At 42.1% G+C, this 25337-nt stretch overlaps 1 protein-coding gene and 1 pseudogene across 5 annotated transcripts in view; one reads left to right on the top strand and one right to left on the bottom strand.

Moving 5' to 3' along the window:
* Nucleotides 1–25337, top strand: part of LOC129030882 (protein CREG2-like) — a 76769-nt gene that overhangs the window by 5757 nt on the left and 45675 nt on the right. The window contains exon 2 of one of the 5 annotated variants that reach the window (XM_054476732.2): nucleotides 58–3433. The exons of the other annotated variants lie outside the window; for them this stretch is intronic. Within the exon in view, the coding sequence (XP_054332707.2) occupies nucleotides 58–63 (6 nt within the window). The 3' untranslated portion in view covers nucleotides 64–3433. Of the gene's footprint in view, nucleotides 1–57; nucleotides 3434–25337 lie in introns of those variants that run through there. 5 annotated transcript variants of the gene reach the window in all.
* On the bottom strand, nucleotides 14450–14691 carry LOC129030886 (cytochrome c oxidase subunit 7B, mitochondrial-like; annotated as a pseudogene).

Raw genomic sequence — 25337 nt, 5'->3', positions numbered from 1 at the left:
TATCTTTGTTGAATATGTTTCCACTAATTTCTTTTTTTTTATAATTATTATCTTTAGGAATAAGTTTGTGGAGTTCGACATGAAGCCAGTCTGTAAGAAGTGCTATGAGAAATTTCCATTGGAGCTGAAGAAAAGACTTAAGAAACTAGCTGAGACCTTAGGAAGGAAATAAGTTCCTTTATTTTTTCTTTTCTATGCAAGATAAGAGATTACCAACATTACTTGTCTTGATCTACCCATATTTAAAGCTATATCTCAAAGCAGGTGAGAGAGAAGAGGACCTGTATGAATGGTTTTATGTCATTTTTTTAATTAAAAAAGAAAAATTCATATAATCGTGTTTAAAACACAGATGAAGTCAGTATTTGCCTTTGTTAACCCTTATCCATTTGTTGACATGTAGACTGTCTACAAAAAAAAAACCACGTGGTTAAATGTTAAATTTTAATTAAGGCCCCCCAAAATTACATATGACTTTTTAAAATGAAGGGAGCCACCTTTTACATGACTCAGGTGAAAAAACAGTATAAACATTAATTTACTTTGTATTCAAAAGAAAATTCCAACTGCTGTTGGGGAAGGACACAGAAAAGAAAAATAACCACCCAAGAAAAACAAAAACAAGAAAAACAAATCTTATACAATCTTTAGTATATTTATCAAACTAGTAGCTATAAAGTGAATATGCACATTGCTAAGACAGAAAACAAGTGTAATTCAGAACTACTTGATTCTTTTTTAGTTAAATGCAATAATTATTATGCTTAGTTTTATAACCTGCTCTCCTTGTGAATTCTTCCTTCAAATGATTACTTAACACAGTAGTAATAGCTAGCTAGTAGGATGTCTTTTAAATTTTTGTGCAAAAAAATTTCTACCAGGTATTTGGAAATATACTTTACAATATTGGAAAATGAAGTATTTTTAATGTATTACAGCAATTATGTTTCTAAGCTTAATGTTAAGCATGTAGTCTTAGAATAGGACATGAAATTAAGTTGTATGTAGCTTGGAATGTATTGCTTCAGAAAACTGAATGTGTATGTCAGTCATATTGCCTTTATAACCATGCTAATATCTATGCTTTATACATACTCAAACTTGCCTTGCCTTAAAAAAATACATACTACATACTTAAATCAGAAATTCTAGCCATCTCACAGAATACCAACTAAAACTAAGTGCATTGAGATCTGAGATTGGGAAACCCAGATTCATTTACCACAGCTGTAATTAAGTTTTTAGAAACTCTATTCTCCTCTTTTTGGGGAAATCCATTGAAGTTAATTTCTGTTATCTTATTAGAAGAAAATGATGTTGATATGTTTCAGATTTTCCATTTCAAATCTTATAATTAATTGGATTTATTTACTATAAGTAGGAGGTATAAATGACACTCTTAAATTGGAAGGAGGGGTGTTTTAGTGTCTGTTTTAGGTCAAAATTAGTGATTCTATTTTTATCAAAAGTTTTATCCTGAAGTTTCAGGACCACTCTTCCTTAATAAACTTGTTAATGGAAAGCAAGCTTTATGAACATTTAAAAATGTTGCTGCTGCTTTGTTACTTAAAAAGAAAGTTGCCAAGAGAGACTTCTTAGGGAAAATATTTTTTTTTCCAAAAATTGCTGAAATATTGTTTTCCCATTTTTAAAAAGTCTCAGGTTATTACCACTCTGCCATTAAATATTTGTATGCCTGCATTTTTAAAAATTCTGTGCATGTACTTTATAGAGTACATTCTATTTCTGTTTTCAGATACCCTACAACCAATTTTTTTAGTAATCTTTCAGAATAAAAATTATCATAAATGATTGAAAATAATCATCACATAGTTTAAGATTGTATGTGTTCAGTAGTTTAAAACAATCTTTGCATTTGACCGCAAGAATCAAAGTCCCTTCAGTGTGCCTTTGTCAGCTAATATGTGACCAGCAATGACAAACTTGGGAGTATTTATTAAATGTTATACTATGAATATAGGCAACATAGGACAGGGTTTGCAGTATAGAGTCTTGATGCTAAATTCTCATACACCTCTACATGAGAAATATGGAGGAGAAAAACAAGCATTTACATATATTCTTCATCACTTTGAAGATGCATGGCCTGAACTCGACTGCTTGTGTTTGTTTACATATCAGGCATAGCCAGGCATCTCCTGTAGCCAGAGGTTCCATTGCTGTCTTTGCTCAGTCCTCTTTTAAAATATGAATTAGTGGACAGGTGCGGTGGCTCACACCTGTAATCCCAGCACTTTGGGAGGTTGAGGCAGGTGGATCACGAGGTCAGGAGATCAAGATCATCCTGGCTAACACCAAAACCCCATCACTACTACAAAAAAATTAGCCGGGCGTGGTGGCGGGCACCTGTAGTCCCAGCTACTCAGGAGGCTGAGGCAGGAGAATGGCAGGAACCCGGGAGGCAGAGCTTGCAGTGAGCCAAGATTGCGCCACTGCACTCCAGCCTGGGCAACAGAGCAAGACTCCATCTCAAAAAAAATAAAAATAAAAAATAAAAATAAACTATGCATGAGTATTTTCTAGAAATTCAACTTGCTAAGCCTGTAATACTTAAGGGTAGTTTATCTAGATACAGTACTTTCTTCCCTGATAAGTAGTATCATTGGAGCCCTTAGGTATAGGAGAAGAGGAAGAAGTTTAAAAAGTGTACCTGGGCTGGGTGTGGTGGCTGACTCCTGTAATCCCAGCACTTTGGGAGGCTGAGAGGGGCAGATCATGAGGTCCGGAGATCGAGACTTTCCCGGCTAACACGGTGAAACCCCGTCTCTACTAAAAATACAAAAAAACATTAGCCAGGCGTGGTGGCGGGCACCTGTAGTTCCAGCTACTCGGGAGGCTGAGGCAGGAGAATGGCTTGAACCCAGGAGACGGATCTTGGCAGTGAGCCGAGATCGCGCCACTGCACTCCAGCCTGGGCGACAGAGCAAGACTCCGTCTCAAAAAAAAAAAAAAAAACTGTTTAAGTGGATTAAAAGAGAAACTTGGTCTAGTTCATAATATTTTTAATAGGGCTTTCCCTGGCTGCTGGAAAACTTAGGCCAGTAAGCATCTCTTTGTTTAAAGTCCTACAAGACAATTTGAAATAATTCATTGTTCATGCCAAAATTCTAAGTACTGTTTTTCTTAGCAAGTGTAATATAATCGGGAAAAATGGGTACAAGTAAAACATTCTTTGGATCATACTCAAAGCCTTATTAGCACTGCACCTGAATAATAGGTAATTTGCCTCACTCATTTGCCAAAGTAGCCATTTCTAAGTTAAGGAAGTTTTTAGGTAGGCTCATAGCCTTGTGTTTCATTTTAGATTGTAAGCTCAATGGCAGGGATACTATATCGATAATTATGTTTTCATACAGCAACCATCACAGTATATTCTTGGTGCTTAATAAATGTTAATAATTGTTAACAATAACCTGTTGTATATTGTTTAATTTGAATGGTATATATGTGAAATACATATGAAAATTGAAGTATTCATGAATATATAATAGAAACAAGTAAATGAATAAAATGACCTGGTTACTATAGATAAGCCAAATTTTGAACCATTTAGAACAATGGTGTAGTCTTCCCTCTATTCAATGTAAATGCTGGGTTTTTTTTTTTATTTTTCTTATTCTTAAGAAAGGAGATAACAGGCCAGGCACAGTGGCTCACACCTGTAATCCCAGCACTTTGGGAGGCCGAGGCCAGTGGATCACTTGAGGTCAGGAGTTTGAGACCAGCCTGGCCAACACAGTGAAACCTCATCTCTACTAAAGATACAAAAATTAGTAGGGCGTGGTGGTGTGCACCTGTAGTCCCAGCTACTTGGGAGGCTGAGGCAGTAGAATCACTTGAATCCAGGAGGCAGAGGTTTCAGTGAGCTGAGACTGTGCCATTGCACTCCAGCCTGGGTGACAGAGTAAGAAAGACTCCATCTCAAAAAAAAAAAAAAAAGAAAGGAGATATACAGCTTAATAAACAATTCAGCAGGCCCTGAGTCACTGTGCGCAGTGTGTTGTTAAGACACCCACTACCAGGGCATTCCTCTTCCAGGGCTTGGTCCGCCTGGCTCTGCATCCACCTTAAATGTAGAGAATCCTGGGGGCTCTGTCTGAGTCTTGCATTCCATTTCCTTCCCTGTGGAGGTGAGACAGGTCATTACATCTCCCTGTGGGAAGTGTTGGATGGGGTGAGCACAGAGCATGCTAGACCATAGTGGCAGGAGCCCAGGGAGGGGAGGAGAGGGGAGGCTTCCTAGAGGAGCTGGATCTTGAGAGATGAACAGAAGTTGGCCAGGTGGGGAAGGAGGATAGGGAGTGGGCATCCCAGGCCACGGCAGAAGGACTGCTTGAGCCCAGGAGTTCCAAGACAAGCCTGGGCAACATAGCAAGACCCCAGTTCTACAAAAATTAAAAACTAGGCAGGTGTGGTGGTGAGACCCCGTCTCTACAAAAAATCAAAAAGTTAGGCATGGTGGCACATGCCTATGGTGACCAGCTACTCTGGAGGCTGAGGATGGCTTGAGCCCAGGTCAAGGCTGCAGTGAGCTATGATCGCACTGCTGCACTCCAGCCTGGGTGACAGCGAGACCCTGTCTGAAAAAAAAATTAAAAAAATCTACTTGGGAAATACTTATAATAGTAAAAGCAGGATCTAAAATACTATACATGATCATAAGTATGTGCAAAATGGCCTTTTGAAAAGATGGAGGGAATATATTGAAATGTTATGGAAATGGTTTTTAAATTTTTTGTTTGGAGCTTTTTTTTTTGTAGAGAAAGGGGACTCTTCAGATTGTGTTTTCAGCTTGCCAAAATTCTATAATAATAGGAAATGGTAACTTTATTTTTTGAACGTGCTCTGTTAAATCAAATGCATATGCTACAATATTGTTTTCATAATTTTTTGGCAAAATTTTCCCCACAGATGGAGCCATGCTGAGCTTTAGCTGCTTTTAAGCAGCTCCTGTCTTAATTATCACAAATTCTAACTTAGTAGAGTTAAAAGTAAAGCCTTCACTCTAATGAGCCAGTCACCCTGCCTGGTAAAATTTTAGATCTCAGAAGCCATTTACCCTTGCAATAAAAATTAGTGACATTCTGGCCAGGCGAGATGGCTCACACCTGTAATCCCAGCACTTTGGGAGGCCGAGGCAGGCAGATCACCTGAGGTCGGGAATTCGAGACTAGCCTGACCAATATGGAGAAACCCTGTTTCTACTAAAAATACAAAATTAGCCAGGCATGGTGGCACATGCCTGTAATCCCAGCTATTTGGGAGGTTGAGTCAGGAGAATCGCTTGAACCCGGGAGGCGGAGATTGCAGAGAGCCGAGATCGCACCATTGCGCTCCAGCCTGGGCAACAAGAGTGAAACTCTGTCTCAAAAAAAAAAAGAACAACTAGAGCAGTGGTCCCTAAGTGAAGCTTCCTCTGTATTTACAACCTCTCCTTATCACTTGCATCACCATCTGCCTCCTGTCAAATCATCGGGGGCATCAGATTCTTATAGGGGTACAAACCCTATTGTGAACTGTGCATGTGAGGGATCTAGGTTGGGTGCTCTTTATGAGAATCTGATGTCTGATGATCTGTCACTGTCTCCCATCACCCTCAGACGGGACCATCTAGTTGCGGGAAAACAAGCTCAGGACCCCCACAGATTCTACCTTATAGTGAGTTGTGTAATTATTATATATTACAATGTAATAATAGAAGTAAAGTACACAATAAAGGTAATATGCTTGAATCATCCTGAAACCATCTCCACCACCACCAACTGTGGAAAAATTGCTTTCCATGAAACTGGTCCATGGTGCCAAAAAGGTTGAGGACCACAAAAAAAAGAAGTGCATCAGAGGCCAGGCACGGTGGCTCACACCTGTAGTCCCAGCCCTTTGGGAGGCCTAGGCAGGCAGATGGCTTGAGTCCAGGAGTTCAAAACCAGCCTGAGCAACACAATGAAACCCCATCTCTACTAAAAATACAAAAAATTAGCCAGGTGTGGTAGCATGCACCTGTAGTCCCAGCTACTCGGGAGGCTGAGGTGGAAGAATCCCCTGAGCCCAGGACGTTGAGGCTGCCGTGAGCCATGATCATACCACTGTACTCCAGCCTGGGCGACAAAGTGAGACCTTTCTAAAAAAAAAGAAAAATCATCAGCATATAACGTGGTAAGAATCAATGTTAGAAATATGAATGGGAGGCCAGGCATGGTAGCTCATGCCTGTAATCCCAGCACTTTGAGAGGCCGAGGCAGGCAGATCATCTGAGATCAGGAGTTCAAGACCAGCCTCACCAATATGGTGAAATCCCGTCTCTACTAAAAATACAAAAATTAGCTGGGTGTGGTGGTGGGCACCTGTAGTCCCAACTACTCAGGAGGCTGAGGCAAGAGAATCGCTTGAAACCAGGAGGCAGAGGTTGCAGTGAGCTGCAATTGCACCAGTGCACTCCAGCCTGGGTGACAGAGCGAGACTCCATCTCAAAAAAAAAAAAAAAAAAAAAAAAAAATATATATATATATATATATATATATATATATGAATGGGATACAGAGATTGCTCAGAGAGACTGGGTGATTGTAGGGCATCTGCAAAGATTTCCCAAAGGTGGTGATGGCTGCACTGGGGTTTGAAAGACATGGAAGCAGCTTTCCAGAGGGAGAAAGGGGAAAGGGCGGAGGGTGGGGCGGAGGGGTGAGTGGGCTTTTTAGGCAAAGAGACCCACCTGTAAGAAGAGCCTGGTGTGATAAGAGAATGGTGAGAATTCCCATTTAGTTGAGATTAAGCTCTGGTGCGAGAGATGAAGTTGGAGATGGGTGGCTAACATGGACCTATGCCTAGCACAGCACCTGACATGGCAGAGGCAGTCAATAAATATCTGCTGATTGATTAATTGTCAGACATTGGTTGGCTTTTGGGATACTGACAACACAGTGTCTTGTCAGCTAAGAATCAGATCCTGGATGGTGGAGGTTTCATCAAAGCCATTCTACCATACAGAGTCCTGCCAAGCCTCTCCAGGCAAGAGCCCTTTATCCCACCGTACTATTGCAACCACAAAAAAGGGAATAATACAAGGAAAGATAGGACATAATAGATGATTGATGCCAGAGGAACGGGATAGTAATGTGATAGGAACTCCAAGGATAGAAAAAGCGAACACTCTGTAATAGAGTGGTCAAGGAAGTTTTCCCAAAGGGGCAGGACTTGAGCTTGGCTTTGAACAATAAGGGAAAAAAGTGAAGGGAAAACCCACAGAAGGGGAGAAATTAGCTGCAAACTATCTATCTGATAAGGGATTAATAACCAAAAGATAGAGTGCGCGCTGTGGCTTATGCCTATATTCCCAGCACTTTGGGAGGCTGAGGTGGGCAGATCACAAGGTCAGGAGTTCAAGAACAGCCTGGCCAACATGGGAAAACCTGTCTGTACTAAAAATAGAAAAGTTACCCAGACGTGGTGGTACACACCTGTAACCTCAGCTACTCGGGAGGCTGAGGCAGGAGAATCGCTTGAACTCAGGAGGCGGAGGTTGCAGTGAGCCAAGATTGTGCCATTGCACACCAGCCTAGGCAATAAAGTGAGACTCCATCTCAAAATATAATAATAATAATAAGGGGAAAACTCAGAGATGGAATTACATGCACCAGGTGTAGTGTGAGCAAAGGATTAACTTCCCGATACATTCTTGTTTCCCATATAGCTATCAAGGTCATCTTTTAGTAATGAATTAAGTTCTTTTCCAATTCAAAATTTGTCTGCATCTTTACCCAAATATCCAGATCTGATACTCTAGGCTTGGGCTAATATAGTGGGGTGCAGGAGGCTTAGGTTAAGGTTTAAAGTTCCAAGGGCTGAACCGGAATAAACGGTGTATTTATCAAGGGAAGAGCAAGGCAAAACCAACAAGTCCAAACCATGGAGGTCTCAACCGAGGTGAGGGGAAAAGTTAGGGAGCCTTAGGAAAGCTCTGAGGAGGGACCCCAATTAGGGGGACAGTAGTTAGGGTATGAGGTTTGTGAGATCAGGACTAGAATTGCTGCAAAAGACCCTATGACTGGGTGGCAGCAGCACGTTGTGGAGATAAGCCTGCTTCCTCAGCCTCTTCCTCTTGTCAGAACCCTTTGCCTCTCCCTACACACACACGCACACACACATGCATGCACCATGCTACAGAAACCTTTCTCAGTCTTGACATTCTCTCAAATTATGTGTTGGTCTTCCCTTCATCTTCAGATTCTTTAAAGAGTAATCAAAGTTCCCACTTCTAGCATGATGAAGTGAGGAGGTCAACAAATCTTTCCAAAAGGTAGCTGGACAAACCATTTAGCATTCTGTAATTTTACCAAAGGCACAGCACAAATGGGGATGTGTTTAAGAATGAAAGCTGGCCGGGCATGGTGGCTCATGCCTGTAACCACAGCACTTTGGGAGGCTGAAGCAGAAGGACCACTTGAGCTCAGGAGTTCAAAAACAGCCTGGGTAATGTGGTGAGACCCCCGTCTCTACAAAAAAAATCAAAAAAGGCATGGTGGTGCACACTTGTGGTCCCAGCTACATGGGAGCCTAAGACAGGAGAATCATTTGAGCCCAGGAGATTGAGGATGCAGTGAGCTGTGATCACACCACTGCACTCCAACCTGAGCAACAGAGTGAGACAGACCCTGTCTCAAAAGAAAAAAAAAAGAATTAAAGTGAGCCTTGGATAAGACCAGCCTGTGTCCGTGGCATCTTTGCCCAGGCTGCTACCCCCATTTACCCCAGCTGTTGATAACACACACAGTGGCCCCCAGCAGGGCAGCCTGTGGAAATAAGCTCCCCTGCCACCTCGCTGCAGGAGCTAGAGGCAAGAGTGAGGAAGGTTTTAATTTGCAGCATGGCTAGTTAAGGTGGTCATATCAGTGACCAGGAGGAAGAAAGGCCACTGACTCCTAGCCTGAGGCTCTGGGCCTTTGGAGACAAGCAAATGACCTGCAGATTAGTCAGGGATGTAAGAGGGAGCTCCAGGAGGGGGGAGAGCCAGAGGGAGCTTAGTAAACTCCACACTATCCAAACGGACTGAAGGCTCATAGCTGGCAGAGATTAGAGCAAACCCAAGCCATGTCCATATGCCCAGGGCACACAGCCTGTGTCTGTGCCGGTGCCAGTGTTAGGAAGTAAAAGCCAGAACACCCTTGCAAATGGCCCGGGCAAATGGCCCGGGGCAATCTATGTGCCATTGCACATAGATCCAGCAGCAGATGGTGGAAGCCATATTGGCTTTAACTGATGTTTGACTGACAAACTATGCAGACAAGAAGCAACCTCTAGGAAGCCAGTCTGAAAAATTAAGGCAAACAAATGCCAACAATAAAACTGAGCAATGACCTGAGTGAGTGCACACTGTGGAGGAGACAGGCTTCCTGCATGGAGTCCAGCCGGGAGACAGTACGGAATGCATGGAGCAGCTATTGGAAGACATTGAAAACTAAATAGTTGCAGGCAGCTTTCCCAAGAAGACCAGAACTTGAAGTACCACCAAACCAGTGGTGAGATAACCATGTTTCCCCTATGGTATCCCCTGACTAACCTGGCAGTGGGCACCAGGGTGTAGATAGAAAGAGCTGCAGAAGACGCTCTCTATTTCTGGCTCAAGTAACAGGAAAAGGGTCTCCTAACATTCCGAGGGAATCCAGAAGTTCGTTCCTCCCCATTTTTCTTTTCCCTGTTCTCTCATACCTCAGCCCACAAGCAGTCCCACCGTGGCACTAGCACCAGCCCCAAGAGGAGCCCAGGAGCCAAGATGCAGGAGGAACCTTCTCCAATTGACAGAGCTGTGGTCCCAAGAGGGCAGAAACAATCCGTGTTGCTTCCCTTCCAATTCAGACCTCCCACTGCTTGGCTTCAGATGTAGAAATGCATGGTAGAGCCAGATAACGAAAGCCTGTTTTCTGCTTGGAAGACTAAAAAGAGAAGCCTCAGCAAATGAAAGCAACAGGGTAATTACTGAGAGAGAGTTAATCAGTGAAGCAACCCCATTAACTTGTCTACAAACCCCAGGGCTCATTCTTGAGCTGCTCCTGCATAGATCTGGTCCTGTTCAACACACCAAAGATTGACAGCTGAACTGAGAGACCATCACCCACAGACACAACTGGCCACTGGGTAGTGCACAAGTCAGACAGAACTGAATAGTCCTGGGAAGATTTTGGACACTGAACTGACTTTGGAACCAGACTGCAGAATGGAGGGGTGGGAACTTGTGGCTTGAACCTAATCAGGTAGATTGCCTGGCCAAAATGAAAATACCTCTAATCTCCATAGGATTTAATTTCATTCAATGATTTTTTTTTTTTTTAGTAAATTTGCAATGTTTTACAGCCATCCCCAAAATCTAATTCCAAAATATCTCTATCACCCCAACGAGAGACTCCATTCACTTTGGCAGTCACATGCACTCCCAGTTTTCCCCTCCGCCCATCCCTTGGCAATCACTAGTCTACTCTCTGTGTCTTTGAGTTTGCCTACTTTGGATATTTCATATACATTAAATGATATACAAGGTTATGTGATTGGCTCCTTTCATTTAGAATAATGTTTTCAAGGCTGATTCATGTTGTAGTATGCATTGGTACTTCATTATTTTTTATGTAAGGGTAATATTCTATCGTATGGCTATACTACATTTTTCTTTGAGACAGAGATCTCACTATGTCACCTAGGCTGGAGTAGAGTGGCTCTTCACAGGCCTGATCACAGCTCCTGCACAGATCAAGGAGCATCACTGCAGCTGCAAACTGCAGCTTCAAACTCTCAGGCTCAAGCGACCCTCCTGCTTCAACCTCCCCAGTGGCTGGGACTACAGGCATGTGTGTCTGTGCCCAATAATACCACATTTTAAAAGTCCATCTTCAGTAGATGGAAATTTGGATTGTTTCCACCTTTTACTAATAAAAATAGTACTGCTATAAACATTCATGTATAGGTTTGCTTTTGTTTTCATTTTTTCTTTTTTGTAGAGATGGGGGTCTTGCTGTGTTGCTCAGGCTGGTCTCGAATTCCTGGACTCAAGTGATCTTCCCATCGAAAACTCCCAAAGTGCTGGGGTTACAGGCATGAGCCACCATGCCTGGCCTGTATACAAGTTTTTGTGTAGACATGTTTACATCCAATTAATGAACACAGGATGCCTTTCCATTGATTTAGCTCTTCTTTAATTTCTTTCAACAGTGTTGTGTAGTTTCCAGTTTACAAGTCTTACACTTTTGGATTAAATTTATTCATAATTATTTTATTATTTTTGATAATATTATAAATGGAAATGTTTACTTAATTTTACTTGAATTGTTCATTGCTAGTGTATAAGTAGGCAACTCATTTTTTTTAATTGACCTTGTATGGTACAATCTCTGAACTCATGTATTATCACTGATGGTTTAGGTTTTTTTTGAGGTTTCATTAGGGTTTTCTATATATAAGATCATGTCATCTAGAATAGAGATAGTTTTATTTATTCTATTCCTATTTCAATAGTTTTTGTTTGCATTTCTTGCCTAATTGCCCTGGCTAGAACATCCAGTACAGTGTTGAATAAAAGTGAAGAAAGAAGGCATCCTTGTAAGTCAATTTTTTTTTTTTTTTTTTTGACACGGAGTCTCACACTTTGGCCCAGGCTGGAGTGCATTGGCATGATCTCGGCTCACGGCAACCTCCGCCTCCCAGGTTCAAGCAATTCTCCTACCTGAGCCTCCTGAGTAGCTGGGATTACTGGTGCCCACCACCACACCTGGCTTATTTTTTGTATTTTTATTAGAGACGGGGTTTCACTATGTTGGCCAGGCTGGTCTCGAACTCCTGACCTCGTGATCTGCCCACCTTGGCCTCCCAAAGTGCTGGGATTACAAGCACTTTGTAAGCCACTGCGCCCAGCCATAAGTCAGTTTTTATACCCCTTCTTTCATCCCTGATTTTAGTAATTAGAGTCTTTCTTTTTTCTTGGTCAATCTCAAAAAAAAAAAAAAAGTTCATGAATTTTAAAACTTTTTCTAGGCCAGGCATGGTGGCTCACTCCTGTAATCCCAGCACTTTCAGAGGCTGAGACCGGCTGATCACAAGGTCAGGAGATTGAGACTATCCTGGCTAACACGATGAAACACCATCTCTACTAAAAAAATACAAAAAAAAAAAAATTAGCAGGGTGTGGTGGTGGGTGCCTGTAGTCCCAGCTACTCAGGAGGCTGAGGCAGGAGAATGGCATGAAACCGGGAGGCAGAGCTTGCACTGAGCCAAGATCGCACCACTGCACTCCAGCCTGGGTGACAGAGCGAGACTCCATCTCAAAAAAAAAAAAAATTTTTTTTCAAAACACCAACTTTTGCCTTTGTTGGTTTTCTCTACTCTTTAAAAATGATTTTTAAAAGAATTAATAGTGGTTAAAAAAAAGATTTACCAACTTAACGTGTTTTTTTTTTTGAACCAGAGTTTCACTCTTGTTGCCCAGGCTAGAGTGTACTGGTACGATCTCCACTCACTGCAACCTCCACCTCCAGAGTTCAAACGATTCTCCTGCCACAGCCTCCTGAGTAGCTGGGATTACAGGCATGTGCCACCATGCCCTGCTAATTTTGTATTTTTAGTAGAGACAGAGTTTCTCCATGTTGGTCAGGCTGGTCTCCAACTCCCAACCACAGGTGAATGCCCGCTTCGGCCTCCCAAAGTGCTAGGATTATAGGCGTGAGCCACCACACCCAGCCCAACTTAACCTTTTTTTTTTTTGAGATGGAGTCTGTCACCCAGGCTGGAGTGCGGTGGCATGATCTCGGCTCACTGCAAGCTTGCCTCCCGGGTTCACGCCATTCTTATGCCTCAGCCTCCCGAGTAGCTGGGACTACAGGTGCCCGCCACCATGTCTGGCTAATTTTATTTTATTTTTGTATTTTTTAGTAGAGATGGGGTTTCACATTGTTAACCAGGATAGTCTTGATCTCCTGACCTCGTGATCAGCCCACCTCGACCTCCCAAAGTGCTGGGATTACAGGCATGAGCCACCACACCCGGCCCAACTTAACCATTTTTAAGTGTGCAGTGCAGTAGCCTTATGTTGTTGTGCAATATATCTCCAGAACGTTTTCATCTTTTATTTCTATTTATTTATTTATTTATTTATTTATTATTTTGAGACACGATCTCGTTGTCACCCAGGATGGAATGCAGTGGTGCAATTATAGGTCTCTGCAACTTCAAACTCTTGCGCTCAATCAATCCTCCTGCCTCAGCCTCCCAAGTAGCTGAGGACTACAGGTGTGCACTACTGTGCTGGGTTAATTTTTTTTTTTTTTTTTTTTTTTTTTTTTTTTGTAGAGAGAGAGTCTTGCTTTGTTGCCTAAGCTGTTCTTAAACTCCTAGCTTCAAGCAATCCTCCCACCTCGGCCTCCCAAAGTGCTGGGATTACAGGCGTGAGCCACCACTTGGCCCAACTTTATCTTTTAAAACTTGAACATCTATGCCCATGAAACAACTACTCTCCATTTCCTCCTCTCCCTAGTTTCTGGTGACCACCATTTGATTTGCTGTTTCTGTGAATTTGACTACTTTAGATACCTCATATAAGTGGAAGCATACAGTATTTGTATTTTTGTGACTGGCTTATTCCACTTAGCATGATGTCCTCAAGGTTCTTCCATGTTATAGCACGTAACAGAATTCCTTTCCTTTTTAAGGCTGAGTAATACTCCCTTATTTGTATACACCACATTTTGTTTATCCACTCATCTGTTGATGGATATTTAGGCTGCTTCTGCATGTTGGCTATTGTGAATAATACTGCTATAAATCAAATAGCAAATATCTCTTAAAGTGCAATGTGCAAATATCTCTTAAAGACCCTATTCTCAATTCTTTTGGATATATGTCCAGAAATGCATATGGCAATTCTATTTTTATTTTTCTGAGAACCCATCAGATTGTTTTTGGTAGTAGCTACACCATTTTGCATTGCACAAAAGCTCCAGTTTCTGTGCATCCTCTTTAACACTTGTGATTTTCTGCTTTTTTGATAGTAGACATCCTAATGGGTGTAAGATAATATTTCCTTGTGATTTTGATTTGCATTTCTCTAATGATGATTAGCAATGTTGAGCATTTTTTGTTTTGTTTTGTTTTTGTTTTTGTTTTGAGACACAGTCTCACTCTGTCACTCAGGCTGGAGTACAGTGTTGCGATCTTGGCTCACTGAAACCTCTGCCTCCTGAGTTCAAGCTATTCTGTGCCTCTGCCTCCCAAGTAGCTGGGATTACAGGTGCCTGCCACTATGCCCAGCTAAGTTTTGTATTTTTTTTTGAAGGTTTCAAAATGTACTTTATTTCTTCAATAATGCCATAACTTAATGGGTACACAGTGTTTTAACTTGGTATCAATTATGAGCTGTTTTTTAAACAATTCATTATTATACCAGCTGGGATGATTACTGATCTCTCCGTTCCTTTGGGGTGACTCTGCCAGCAGGGTCCAGGTTCCATTCTATTCTGATTTGTGTTGCTACATATGTCCATATAGCAATACAGAAAGTGGCTCCACTATCTAATACAGCATTATCGTATTGTCATGAAAATCAGGTGAACTTTTCTGGTGGCTCTGCCTTGCCATTGTTTGCTGAATGCTTTCATCTTGGAGATGACTTAGTGCATTTTTTGACCAGTGAAACATCGTGAAGGTGAAGATCGAACTGTGGGAATGCAGCTGCTGCTTTGGTGCAAATTCCAATTTTTGTATTTTTAATAAAGATGGGGTTTTGCCACGTTGGCCAGGCTGGTCTCGAGCCACTGACCTCAAGTGATCCACCACGCCTTGGCCTCCCAAAATGTTGGAATTACAGGCATGAGCCACCGCACCCAGCCTAAGCATCTTTTCTTACGCTTTTTATACATTTCTGTATCATCTTTAGAAAAATGTCTAGTCCAGCCTTTCGCTCACTTGTTTGCTGTTGTTGAGGTCTCTATTGTTTTTCTAGTTTCTATTTCACTAATTCCAGCTTTGACTTTTATGTCCTTCCTTCTGCTTGCCTTAAGCACAGTTTGCTCTTTTTTTTCCCCAGGCTATTGATTTGAGATCATTTTTTTAAGTCCACTGATATTCAAGGTAATTACTGATAGGTAAGGATTACCACTGTCATTTAAAAAATTGTTTTCCTGGCTGGGCGCGGTGGCTCACGCCTGTGATCCCAGCAATTTGGGAGGCCGAGGTGGGTGGATCACCTGAGGTCAGGAGTTCAAGACCAGCCTGACCAACATGAAGAAACCCCGTCTCTACTAAAAATACAAAATTAGCCAGGTGTGGTGGCACCTGCCTGTAACCCCAGCTATTCAGGAGGCTGAGGTAGGAGAATCACTTGAAATCAGTGGGGGGAGGTTGTCGTGAGCCAAGATCATGCCATTGCACTCCAGCCTGGGCAACGAGTGAAACTTCATCTCAAAAAAAAAAAAAAAAGTTTTCCAGATGGGCACAGTGGCTCATGCCTGTAATTCCAGCATTTTGGGAGGCCGAGGTGGGCAGATCACTTGAGGCCAGGAGTTTGAGACCAGCCTGGCCAACATGGTGAAATCCTGTCTCTACTAAAAATACAAAAACTAGTCCCACGAGGTGGTGCACACCTGTGGTCCCAGCTACCCGGGAGGCTGAGGCACGAGGATTGCTTGAACCCGGGAAGCAGAGGTCGCAGTGAGCCAAGATTGCACCACTGCCCTCCACCAGCCTGGGTGACAGAGTGAGATGGTGTCTCAAAAAAAAATTGTTTTCTGGTTGTTTCATAGATCCTTTGTTCCTTTCTTCCCCTCTTACTGTCTTCCTTTATGATTCAATGACTTTCTGTAGTGGTATGCTTTGGTTACTTACTTTTTAGAGGTCATTATTTTTTTTAATATAGTCTTTATAGGTATACATTTCCTTCCTAATGTTGCTTTAGCTGTATCCCATAAGTTTTCGTATGTTGTATCTTCATTTATCCATCTCAAATTTCTCTAATTTTCTAATTTCACGTGTCGTGATTTCTTCTCATTTCCTGTGTACTTTCTAATTTCCCCTGTGATTTCTTTTTTCTTTTCTTTTTTTTTTTTTTTTGGAGTCAGAGTCTCGTTCTGTCACCCAGGCTGGAGTGCAGAGGCACAATCTCGGCTCACCGCAAGCTCCACCTCCCGGGTTCACACCATTCTCCTGCCTCAGCCTCCTGATTAGCTGGGACTACAGGCACCTGCCACCATGCCTGGCTAATTTTTTTTTTTTTTTGGATTTTTAGTAGAGACGAGGTTTCACCGTGTTAGCCAGGATGGTCTCGATCTCCTGACCTCATGATCTGCCCACCTCAGCCTCTCAAAGTGTTGGGATTACAGGCGTGAGCCACCATACCCAGTTTCCCTTGTGATTTCTTATTTGACTAACTGGTTATTTAGAAGTGTGTTGTTTAATGTCCAAATGTTTGTGAATTTCTCAAATTTCTGTTGTTGATTTCTAATTTCATTCCATTCTGGTCAGAACACATATGCTTTATGATTTCAATTCTTTTAAATTTATTGAGGGTTTAGGAGTACAAAAGGCTTATTGAAAAAAGAATCATTGAAGTTTTTCTTATGCTCTAGCATATGGGTTATGCTAAAGAGTGTTCCAAGTGCACTTAAGAAGAATGTGTATTTTGATATTGTTAGGTGGAATTTTCTATAGATGTCTATTTGGTCTAGCTTGTTTAACCCATTGTTGAAGTCTTGTATTTTCTTGATGGTCCCTGTCTAGTGGATCTATCCATTATTGTTTTTAAAAATACATTTGACGGTTGAAAGCAAAAATTAGGCCAGGTGTGGTGGCTCACACCTATAATCCCAGCACTTTCGGAGGCCAAGGCGGGCAGATCACTTGATGTCAGGAGTTCGAGACCAGCCTGACCAACATGGAGAAACCCCATCTCTACTAAAAATACAAAAATTAGCCAGGCATGGTGGCACATGCCTGTAATCCCAGCTACTCGGGAGGCTGAGGCAGGAGAAGCACTTCAACCTGGGACAGGAGGTTGTGGTGACCCGCGATCACGCCATTGCACTCCAGCCTAGGCAACAATAGCAAAACCCTGTCTCAAAAAACAAAAAAAAAAAAAGAAAGAAAGAAAGAAAGAAAAGAAAGCAAAAGCAAAAATTATAACATTAGTGGAGTTTACAATGCATGTAAATGTAATAGAAAACATCTATAATGTAAAGAGGGAAAGGTAAAAATACCTATCCAGCTGTAAGATTTCTACATTCCACTTAAGTGGTAATATGTTCATTCTGTGAAAAATTAAGTGTATTGTAATCCCTAGAGTCACCATTTAAAAAACTATTCAAAGAGATATATTCAAAACCAATATATGAAATAAAACAGAATGCTAAAAATCATTTAAATAACCAAAAAGGAGGTGAAAAGTGGTAAGCAGAAGGATAAAGAATGGAGCAAAAAAAAAAGTAATAAGATGGGGCTGGGCCCAGTGGCTCACACCTGTAATCCCAAAACTTTGGGAAGCTGAGGTGGGTGAATCACTTGAGGCCCGGAGTTTGAGATCAGCCTGGCCAACATGGTAAAACCCTGTCTTTACTAAAAATAGAAAAATCAGCTGGGCATGATGGTACACGCCTGTAATCCCAACTACTTGGGAGGCTGAGGCACCGGAATCGCTTGAGGCTGGGAGGCTGAGGTTGCTGTGAGCTGAGATGGCACCACTGCTCTCCAGCCTGGGTGACAGGGCAAGACTCTGTCTCAGAAAAAATGAAATAAAATAAGATGGTAGACATATATCCAAACACATAAATAATTACAGTAAACATCAATGGACTAAACCTAAATCTCAAAAGACATCGTCAGAATGGATAAAAGCAGTGCCCAGCCATATGCTATTTACAAGAAACTTGCTTTACTTTTTAAAATTTTTTTCATTTTTAAAAAAATGTTTTGCATTTATTTATTTATTTATTTATTAGAGACAAGGTTTTGCTCTGGTGCCCAGACTGGAGTGCAATGGAATGATCATAGCTCACTGCAGCTTCCAACTCCTGGACTCAAGCAATCCTCCTGCCTCAGCTTTCCCTGTAGCTAAGACTACAGGCATGTACCATCATATCTGACTAGATTTTTTGTTTTGTTTTGTTTTGTTTTTTTATAGAGACAGGGGCTCACCAGGTTGCCCAGGCTAGTCTCAAACTACTGGCCTCAAGCAGTCCTCCCACCTCAGCCTTCCAAAACACTGGAATTACAAGCAATAGCCACCATACCCAGCCAAAACTTGCTTTAAATATTATATATATAGGTTAAAAGTAAAGAATAGAGGCCGGGCAGAGTGGCTCATGCCTGTAATCCCAGCACCTTGGGAGGCCGAGACGGGTGGATTGCTTGAGGTCAGGAGATATACACCAGCCTGGCCAACATGGTGAAACCCCATCTCTAACAAAAACACAAAAATTAGTCAGGTGTAGTGGTGTTGCCTGTAGTTCCAATTACTCAGAAGGCCGAGGCAGGAGAATCACTTGAATCCGAGAGGTGGAGGTTGCAGTGAGCTGAGATCATGCCACTGTACTCTAGCCCAGGTGACAGGACAAGACTCCATCTCCAAAAAAAAAAAAAAAGAGGAAAAGATATAGCATGGAAATATTAACCAAAACAGTTGGTGTGGCTATGTTAATATCATACACAGCAACATCCAGAGCAATGAAAATCATTAGGGACAAAAAAGGATCATACATCATGATAAAATAGTTAATTCACCAAGGAGATATAATAATCCTAAATAGTTTGCATCTTACACCACAGCTTCAAAATTCTCAAAGCAAATAGACAAACCCAAAATTACATTTGGAGACTTCAATGCTCCTCTCTCAATCACTGATAGAACTATTAGAAAATCAGCAAAGAAGGCCAGGTACGGTGGCTCACACCTGTAATCCCAGCACTTTGGGAGGCCAAGGCGGGCAGATCACAAGGTCAGGAGATCGAGACCATCCTGGCTAACACGGTGAAACCCCATCTCTACTAAAAATACAAAAAATTAGCCGGGCATGGTGGCGGGTGCCTGTAGTCCCAGCTACTTGGGAGGCAGAGGCAGGAGAATGGCATGAACCTGGGAGGCGGAGCTTGCAGTGAGTCGAGATTGTGCCACTGCACTCCACCCTGGGGGACAGAGCGAGACTCAGTCTCAAAAAAAAAAAAAAAAAAAAAAACAGAAAACGAAAATCAGCAAAGAAGAGGAGAATTAAACAGCACCACTAGCCAACTAGATCTAATTGAACTTTGAGGAACACTCTACCCATAAACAGCAGACTATACATTATTTTCAAGTGCACATAGAACCATTCACCAAGATAGACTATATCCTGGGTCATAAAACAAGCCTTAACATACTTAAATGAAGTGAAATCATGCCAGGTATGTTCTCTGACCATAATAAAAGTAGACCAGGAATCAATAAGACAAACAATAGGAGAATCCCTGAACACTTAAACAACAGACTTCTAAATTAATCTATGTATCAAAGAGAATATCTGAAGGGAAATTAGAAAATATCAATATCCCTCATGAAATTAGATGCAAAAACCCTAAAAAAGATTGCAAACTGAATCAAGTAGTTTATAAAATGTCAATACATATTCAGTCATTTAAAGCCACGAGGTCGGACGCAGTGGCTCATGCCTGTTAATCCCAGCATTTGGGGAGGCTGAGGCAGGCAGATCACTTGAGGCCAGGAGTTGGAGACCAGCCTGGTCAATATGGTGAAACCCCATTTCTACTGAAAATACAAAAATTATCTGGATGTGATAGCACATGCCTGTAGTCCCAGATACTCAGGAGGCAGAGGCTTGAGAATCACTTGAAACCAGTAGGCGAAGGTTGCCGTGAGCCAAGATCATGCCACTGCACTCCAGCCTGAGCGCCAGAGCAGGACCCTGTTTCAAAAAACAAAACAAAACAACAACAAAAAATGCTAGTAGGCAAATTCATAAAGGCAAAATGTAGAGTTAGGGTTACCAGGGGCTTGTGGAGTGGGGAGTGGGGAGTAATTGTTTATTAGGCACAGAGTTTCTATTTGAGATGATCAAAAAGTTTTGGAAATGGATAGTGTTGATGGTTACACAACAAGGTGAACAAACTTAATGTTACTGAATTGTACACTTAAAAACAGTTAAAATGGTAAGTTTTATGTTATGAGTATTTTACCACAATAAACAAACAAATGCATCACAACCAAATAGGGTTTATCCTGGGACTTTCAAGGATGGTATAACACATATATATATATTTTTTGAGACAAAGTCTCACTCTTGTCCGCAGGCTGGTGTGCAATGGCGCTATCTCGGCTCACTGCAACCTCCACCTCCCAGGTTCAAGCGATTCTCCTGACTCAGCTTCCTGAGTAGCCGGGATTACAGGTGCCTGCCACCATGCCCAGCTAATTTTTGTATTTTTAGTAGAGACAGGGTTTCACCATTTTGGCCAGGCTGATCTTGAACTCCTGACCTCAGGTGATCCACCTGCCTCAGCCTCCCAAAGTGTTGGGATTACAGCTGTGAGCCACTGCTCCTGGCTGGATGTTATAACATTTTAAATCAATCAATGCAGTCATATTAACAGTGTAAAGAAGAAAAATTACATGATCATATCAATTGATGTAGAAAAAGCATCTTACATAATTCAATGTCCATTCATGATAAAATCTGTCAGCAAACTAGGAATAGGAAATTTCCTCCATCTGATAAAGGCATCTATAAATATCTGTGGCTGGCCGGGCACAGCTGATAAAGGCATCTATAAATATCTGTGGCTAGCCAGGCTCTAGCCTGTAATCCCAGATGTTTGGGAAGCCAAGACAGGAGGATCGCTTGAGCCAGGGAGTTTGAGACCAACCTGGACAACTTAATGATACCTCATCTCTACTAAAAATCAAAAAATAAAAAAAAAATAGCTAGGCATCATGGTTAATGACCTAATTAACAGTGAAACTCTTTCCCCTTAAGATCAAAAAGACTTTTATCATTAAGTAGGAGAGAATATCCTCTCACACCAGTCTTATTCAATATTTTACTAGAAGTTCAAGATGTTGAAATAAGACATAAAAAAAAAAGAAAGAAACAGCATACAGATTGAAAAGAAAGATCTAAAACTGTCCCTCTTCACAGATAACATTACTGTCTATGTGTAAAAGCTCAAATAATTTACAATTAATCTCCTAGAATAGGGAAGTTTAGCAATGTCACAGGATACGAGGTTGTATTTCTCTATACCAGCAATGTACAATTTAAAGCTGAAATCTAAAAAAAAATAGCATTTACATTAGCTTTATAAAAACAGAACTTATAACTTAACAAAACATGTACAGGTTGTATATGCTCAAAACCACAAAATACTGTTGCAACTGAAGAAGATCTAAATAAATGGAGAGACATACCATTCCCATGAATTGGAAGACACAGTAAAGGCGTCAATTCTCCCCATATTGATCTATAGATCAAACACATTTCCAATCAAGTTCTTAGCAGATTTTTTCATAGATATAGATAATTAAATTAGAGAATGTAGGTGGAAAATCAAAGGAACTAGAATGTGATAACAATTTTGACAAAGAAGTATAAACTTGGAGGAATCACACTACCATCTTTAAACCTTATTATAAAGCTATAGTAGGCCGGGCGCAGTGGCTCACACCTGTAATCCCAGAACTTTGGGAGGCCAAGGTGGGTGGATCATTTGAGGTCAGAAGTTTGAGACCAGCCTGGCCAACATGCTGAAACCCTGTCTCTACCAAAAAATACAAAAATTAGATGGGCATGGTAGTGCCCACCTATAGTCCCAGCTACTCAGTGGGAGAATTGCTTGAACCTGGGAGGCAGAGGCTGCAGTGGGCCTAGATTGCACCACTGCACTTTAGCCTGGGCAACAGAATGAGACCCTGTCTCCAAAAAAAAAAGCTATTGTAATCAAGAAAGCGAGGTATGTGCAAAGAGATAGATACATAAATCAATGAAAACAAAAAGATAGTCCAGATATAAATCCACACTAATATGGCATTTGATATTTACAAAGGTGGTACAGCAATCTTTGTAAATTGATTTTACAAATCAATTTACAAACATATGAGAAAATATGTAAACATATGAGTGTAAAACATATGAGAAAATCTTACTGACCTAGGGTTAGGCAAAGAGTTCGTAGACATGACACCAAAAGGATGAGTTATAATAGAAAATAATGGCTAAGTTGAACTTTATTAAAATTAATGGCTGGGCACGGTGGCTCACACCTATAGTCCTAGCACTTTGGGAGGCCAAGGAGGGCAGATCATGAGGTCAGGAGATCAAGACCATCCTAGCTAACACAGCGAAACCCCGTCTCTACTAAAAATACAAAAAAATTAGTCAGGCGTGGTGGTGCACGCCTGTAGTCCCAGCTACTCGGGAGGCTGAGGCAAGAGAATCGCTTGCACCTGGGAGGAAGAGGTTGCAGTGAGTCGAGATTGCACCACTGCACTCCAGCCTGGTGACCCCGTCTCAAAAGAGCAAGACCCCATCTCAAAAAAAAAAAAAAAAAACAGGCAGCCAGCCCACAGGCTATGGCTATAGTTTGTTGACCCTTGTCCTAGAAAAATTAAAACTATGTCCATTGAAAAACCTTTATACAAATGTTTACAGAAGCTCTATTCATAATCACCAAAAACTGGTAATAACCCAAATGTCCTAAAAATGGTAAATGTACTAGTGGTATATCCATACTATGGAATATTATTCAGCAATGAAAACAAAAACTATTTCTACAGGCAGCAACTTTGGATGAATTTCCAGGGCATTATGCTGAGTGAAAGAAGCCTGTATCAAAAGGCTACATAACATATAATTCCATTTATATGGTATATAGTGTGTAATCAGTGGTAAGGGGGTGAGTGGAAGGTATAACTATAAAGTAATAACATGAATGAGTTTTTAGAATGTTGGAATTGTTATGTATCCTTACTGCGGTAGTGGTTACATGAATCTGGACATACGTGTCTTAAAATTTGTAGAACTGGCTGGGCAGGTGGTTCATACACATAATCCCAGAATTTTGGGAGGCTGAGGTGGGTGGATCACCTGAGGTCAGGAGTTTGAGACCAGCCTGGCCAACATGGCAAAACTCCATCTCTACTAAAAATACAAAAATTAGCTGGGCGTGGTGGTGCATGCCTGCTATCCCAGTTACTCAGGAGGCTGAGGCAGGAGAATCGCTTGAACCCAGGAGGCGGAGGTTGCAGTGAGCTGAGATTGAACCACTGCACTCCAGCCTGGGTGACACAGTGAGACTCCATCTAAAAAAAAAAAAAAAAAAATTGTAGAACTATACACGCCCTGGCTGGGTGTGGTGGCTCACACCTGTAATCCCAGCACTTTGGGAAGCCAAGGCAGCTGGATCACAAGGTCAAGAGATTGAGACCATCCTGGCCAACATGGTGAAACCCCATCTTTACTAAAAATACAAAAATTAGCTGGGCGTGGTGGTGCATGCCTATAATCTCAGCTACTCAGGAGGCTGAGGCAGGAGAATCGCTTGAACCCAGGAGGCGGAGGTTGCAGTGAGCCGGGATTATGCCACTGCACTCCAGCCTGGCAACAGAGTGAGACTCCGTCTCAAAAAAAAGAAAGAAAAGGAAAAAAAAAAAAGAACTATACACCCCCCAAATGGGCAACTTTTCTATATGATTATATACTGAAAATACCTGTATCGATTATAGTTTTTTAAAAAAGTAATCACCACTTTGTGCACCTGTTTCCTTACCACCTAATTCCTCCTTTTCCATGGGCGGGTGGGTTTTGGTCTGTACCACTTTTTTCAAAAGTGAGCTTTTAGAGGAGGAGGCAGAGCAGATGTCTGAATAGAACCCTCCAGCAAGCATCACCCCAACCCTCTGCCCTGCAGGAACACCAAATGGAACAACTATCTACATAAAAAAGCACCTTCCTAAGACACAAAGATCAGATGAGTGATCACAGTACCTGGTTTTTAACATCATATCAAGGAAAGAGGCACTGAAGAGGGAAGGAAAGACAGTCTTGAACTGCTGATGCCACCTTTCCCCCATCTCCCCAGTAGTAGCAGCAGCCTCATGACAAGAGAGAATCTGTGTGATTTGGGGAGGGAGAGTGCAGTGATTGTGAGACTTTGCCTTGGAACTCAGTGTTTCCCTGTAACATCGGAAAGCAACACAGAGCAGAATTCAGCAGGTACCCTCGGAGGGAGCATTTAGACCAGCCACAGCCAGAAGGGTATTATCCATCCTAGTTGTCAGAACCTGAATTCCAGCAAGCCTTGCCACCATGGGCCAAAGTGCCCTGGTGTCCTAGGGCACTAAACTTAAAAGGCAGTCCAGGCCACAAGGACTACAATTTCTTAGCAATTTTGGTGCTATGGTTTTTTGGACTCAGAGCCAGTGAACTCCGGGTGCACATAACCTAATGAGACACCAGATGGGGTGGCTGAGAGCCCAGCACCCCAGGGAGTACAGCTGGGGTAGCATGGCTGTGGGAGAGACTCTTTTCTTTTCTTTTTCTTTTTTTTTTTTTTTTGAGACAGGGTCTTGGTCTGTCACCCAAACTGGAATGCAGTGATGCAGTCATGGCTCCCTGCAGCCTCGACCTCCCAGGCTCAAGTGATCCTCTCACCTCAGCCTCCCCAGTAGCTGGGACTACAGACATGTCCCACAATGCCTGGCTAGTTTATTTTTCTCTGTAGAGACAGGGGTCTCACTATGCTGCCCAGGCTTCTCTCAAACTCCTGGGCTAAAGCAATCCTCCTGCCTTGGTGGCCCAAAGTGCTGGGATTACAAGTATGGGCCACCATGGCTGGCCAAGACTCTTTTCTTCTGTGGGAAGAGAGCAGAGGGGAGAGTAAAGAGGACTCTATCTTGCAACTTGGATACCAACTCAGCCACAGTAAAATAGGGCACCAGGCAGAGTCCTGAGGCCCCCATTTAGGCGCTAGCTCCCAGATGACATTTTGGGACACACCCTGGGCAGGAAGGGAACCCACTGCCTTGAAGGGAAGAACCTGGTCCTGGCAGAATTCATCACCTGCTGACTAAAGAGCACTTGGGCCTTGAATAAACATCAGTGGTTGCCAGGCTGTACCCACTGTGGGCCTTGGGTGAAACACAGTGCCATGTGGGCCTCATGTGTGACCCAGTGCATTCCCAGCTATGGTGGCCATGGGGAGAGGCTCCTTCTGCTTGATGAAAGGAGAGGAAAGAGTAAAGGGGACTTTGTCTTGCAGCTTGGGTTCCAGCTTGGCCACACTGAGATAGAGCAACAGGTGGGCTCCTGGGG

Source organism: Pongo pygmaeus, chromosome 12, assembly GCF_028885625.2.
Source record: "Pongo pygmaeus isolate AG05252 chromosome 12, NHGRI_mPonPyg2-v2.0_pri, whole genome shotgun sequence".
NCBI lineage: Eukaryota > Metazoa > Chordata > Mammalia > Primates > Hominidae > Pongo > Pongo pygmaeus.
The sequence above is the reverse complement of the archived record's forward strand: the minus strand, read 5'-3'. Positions and strand labels throughout refer to the sequence as shown.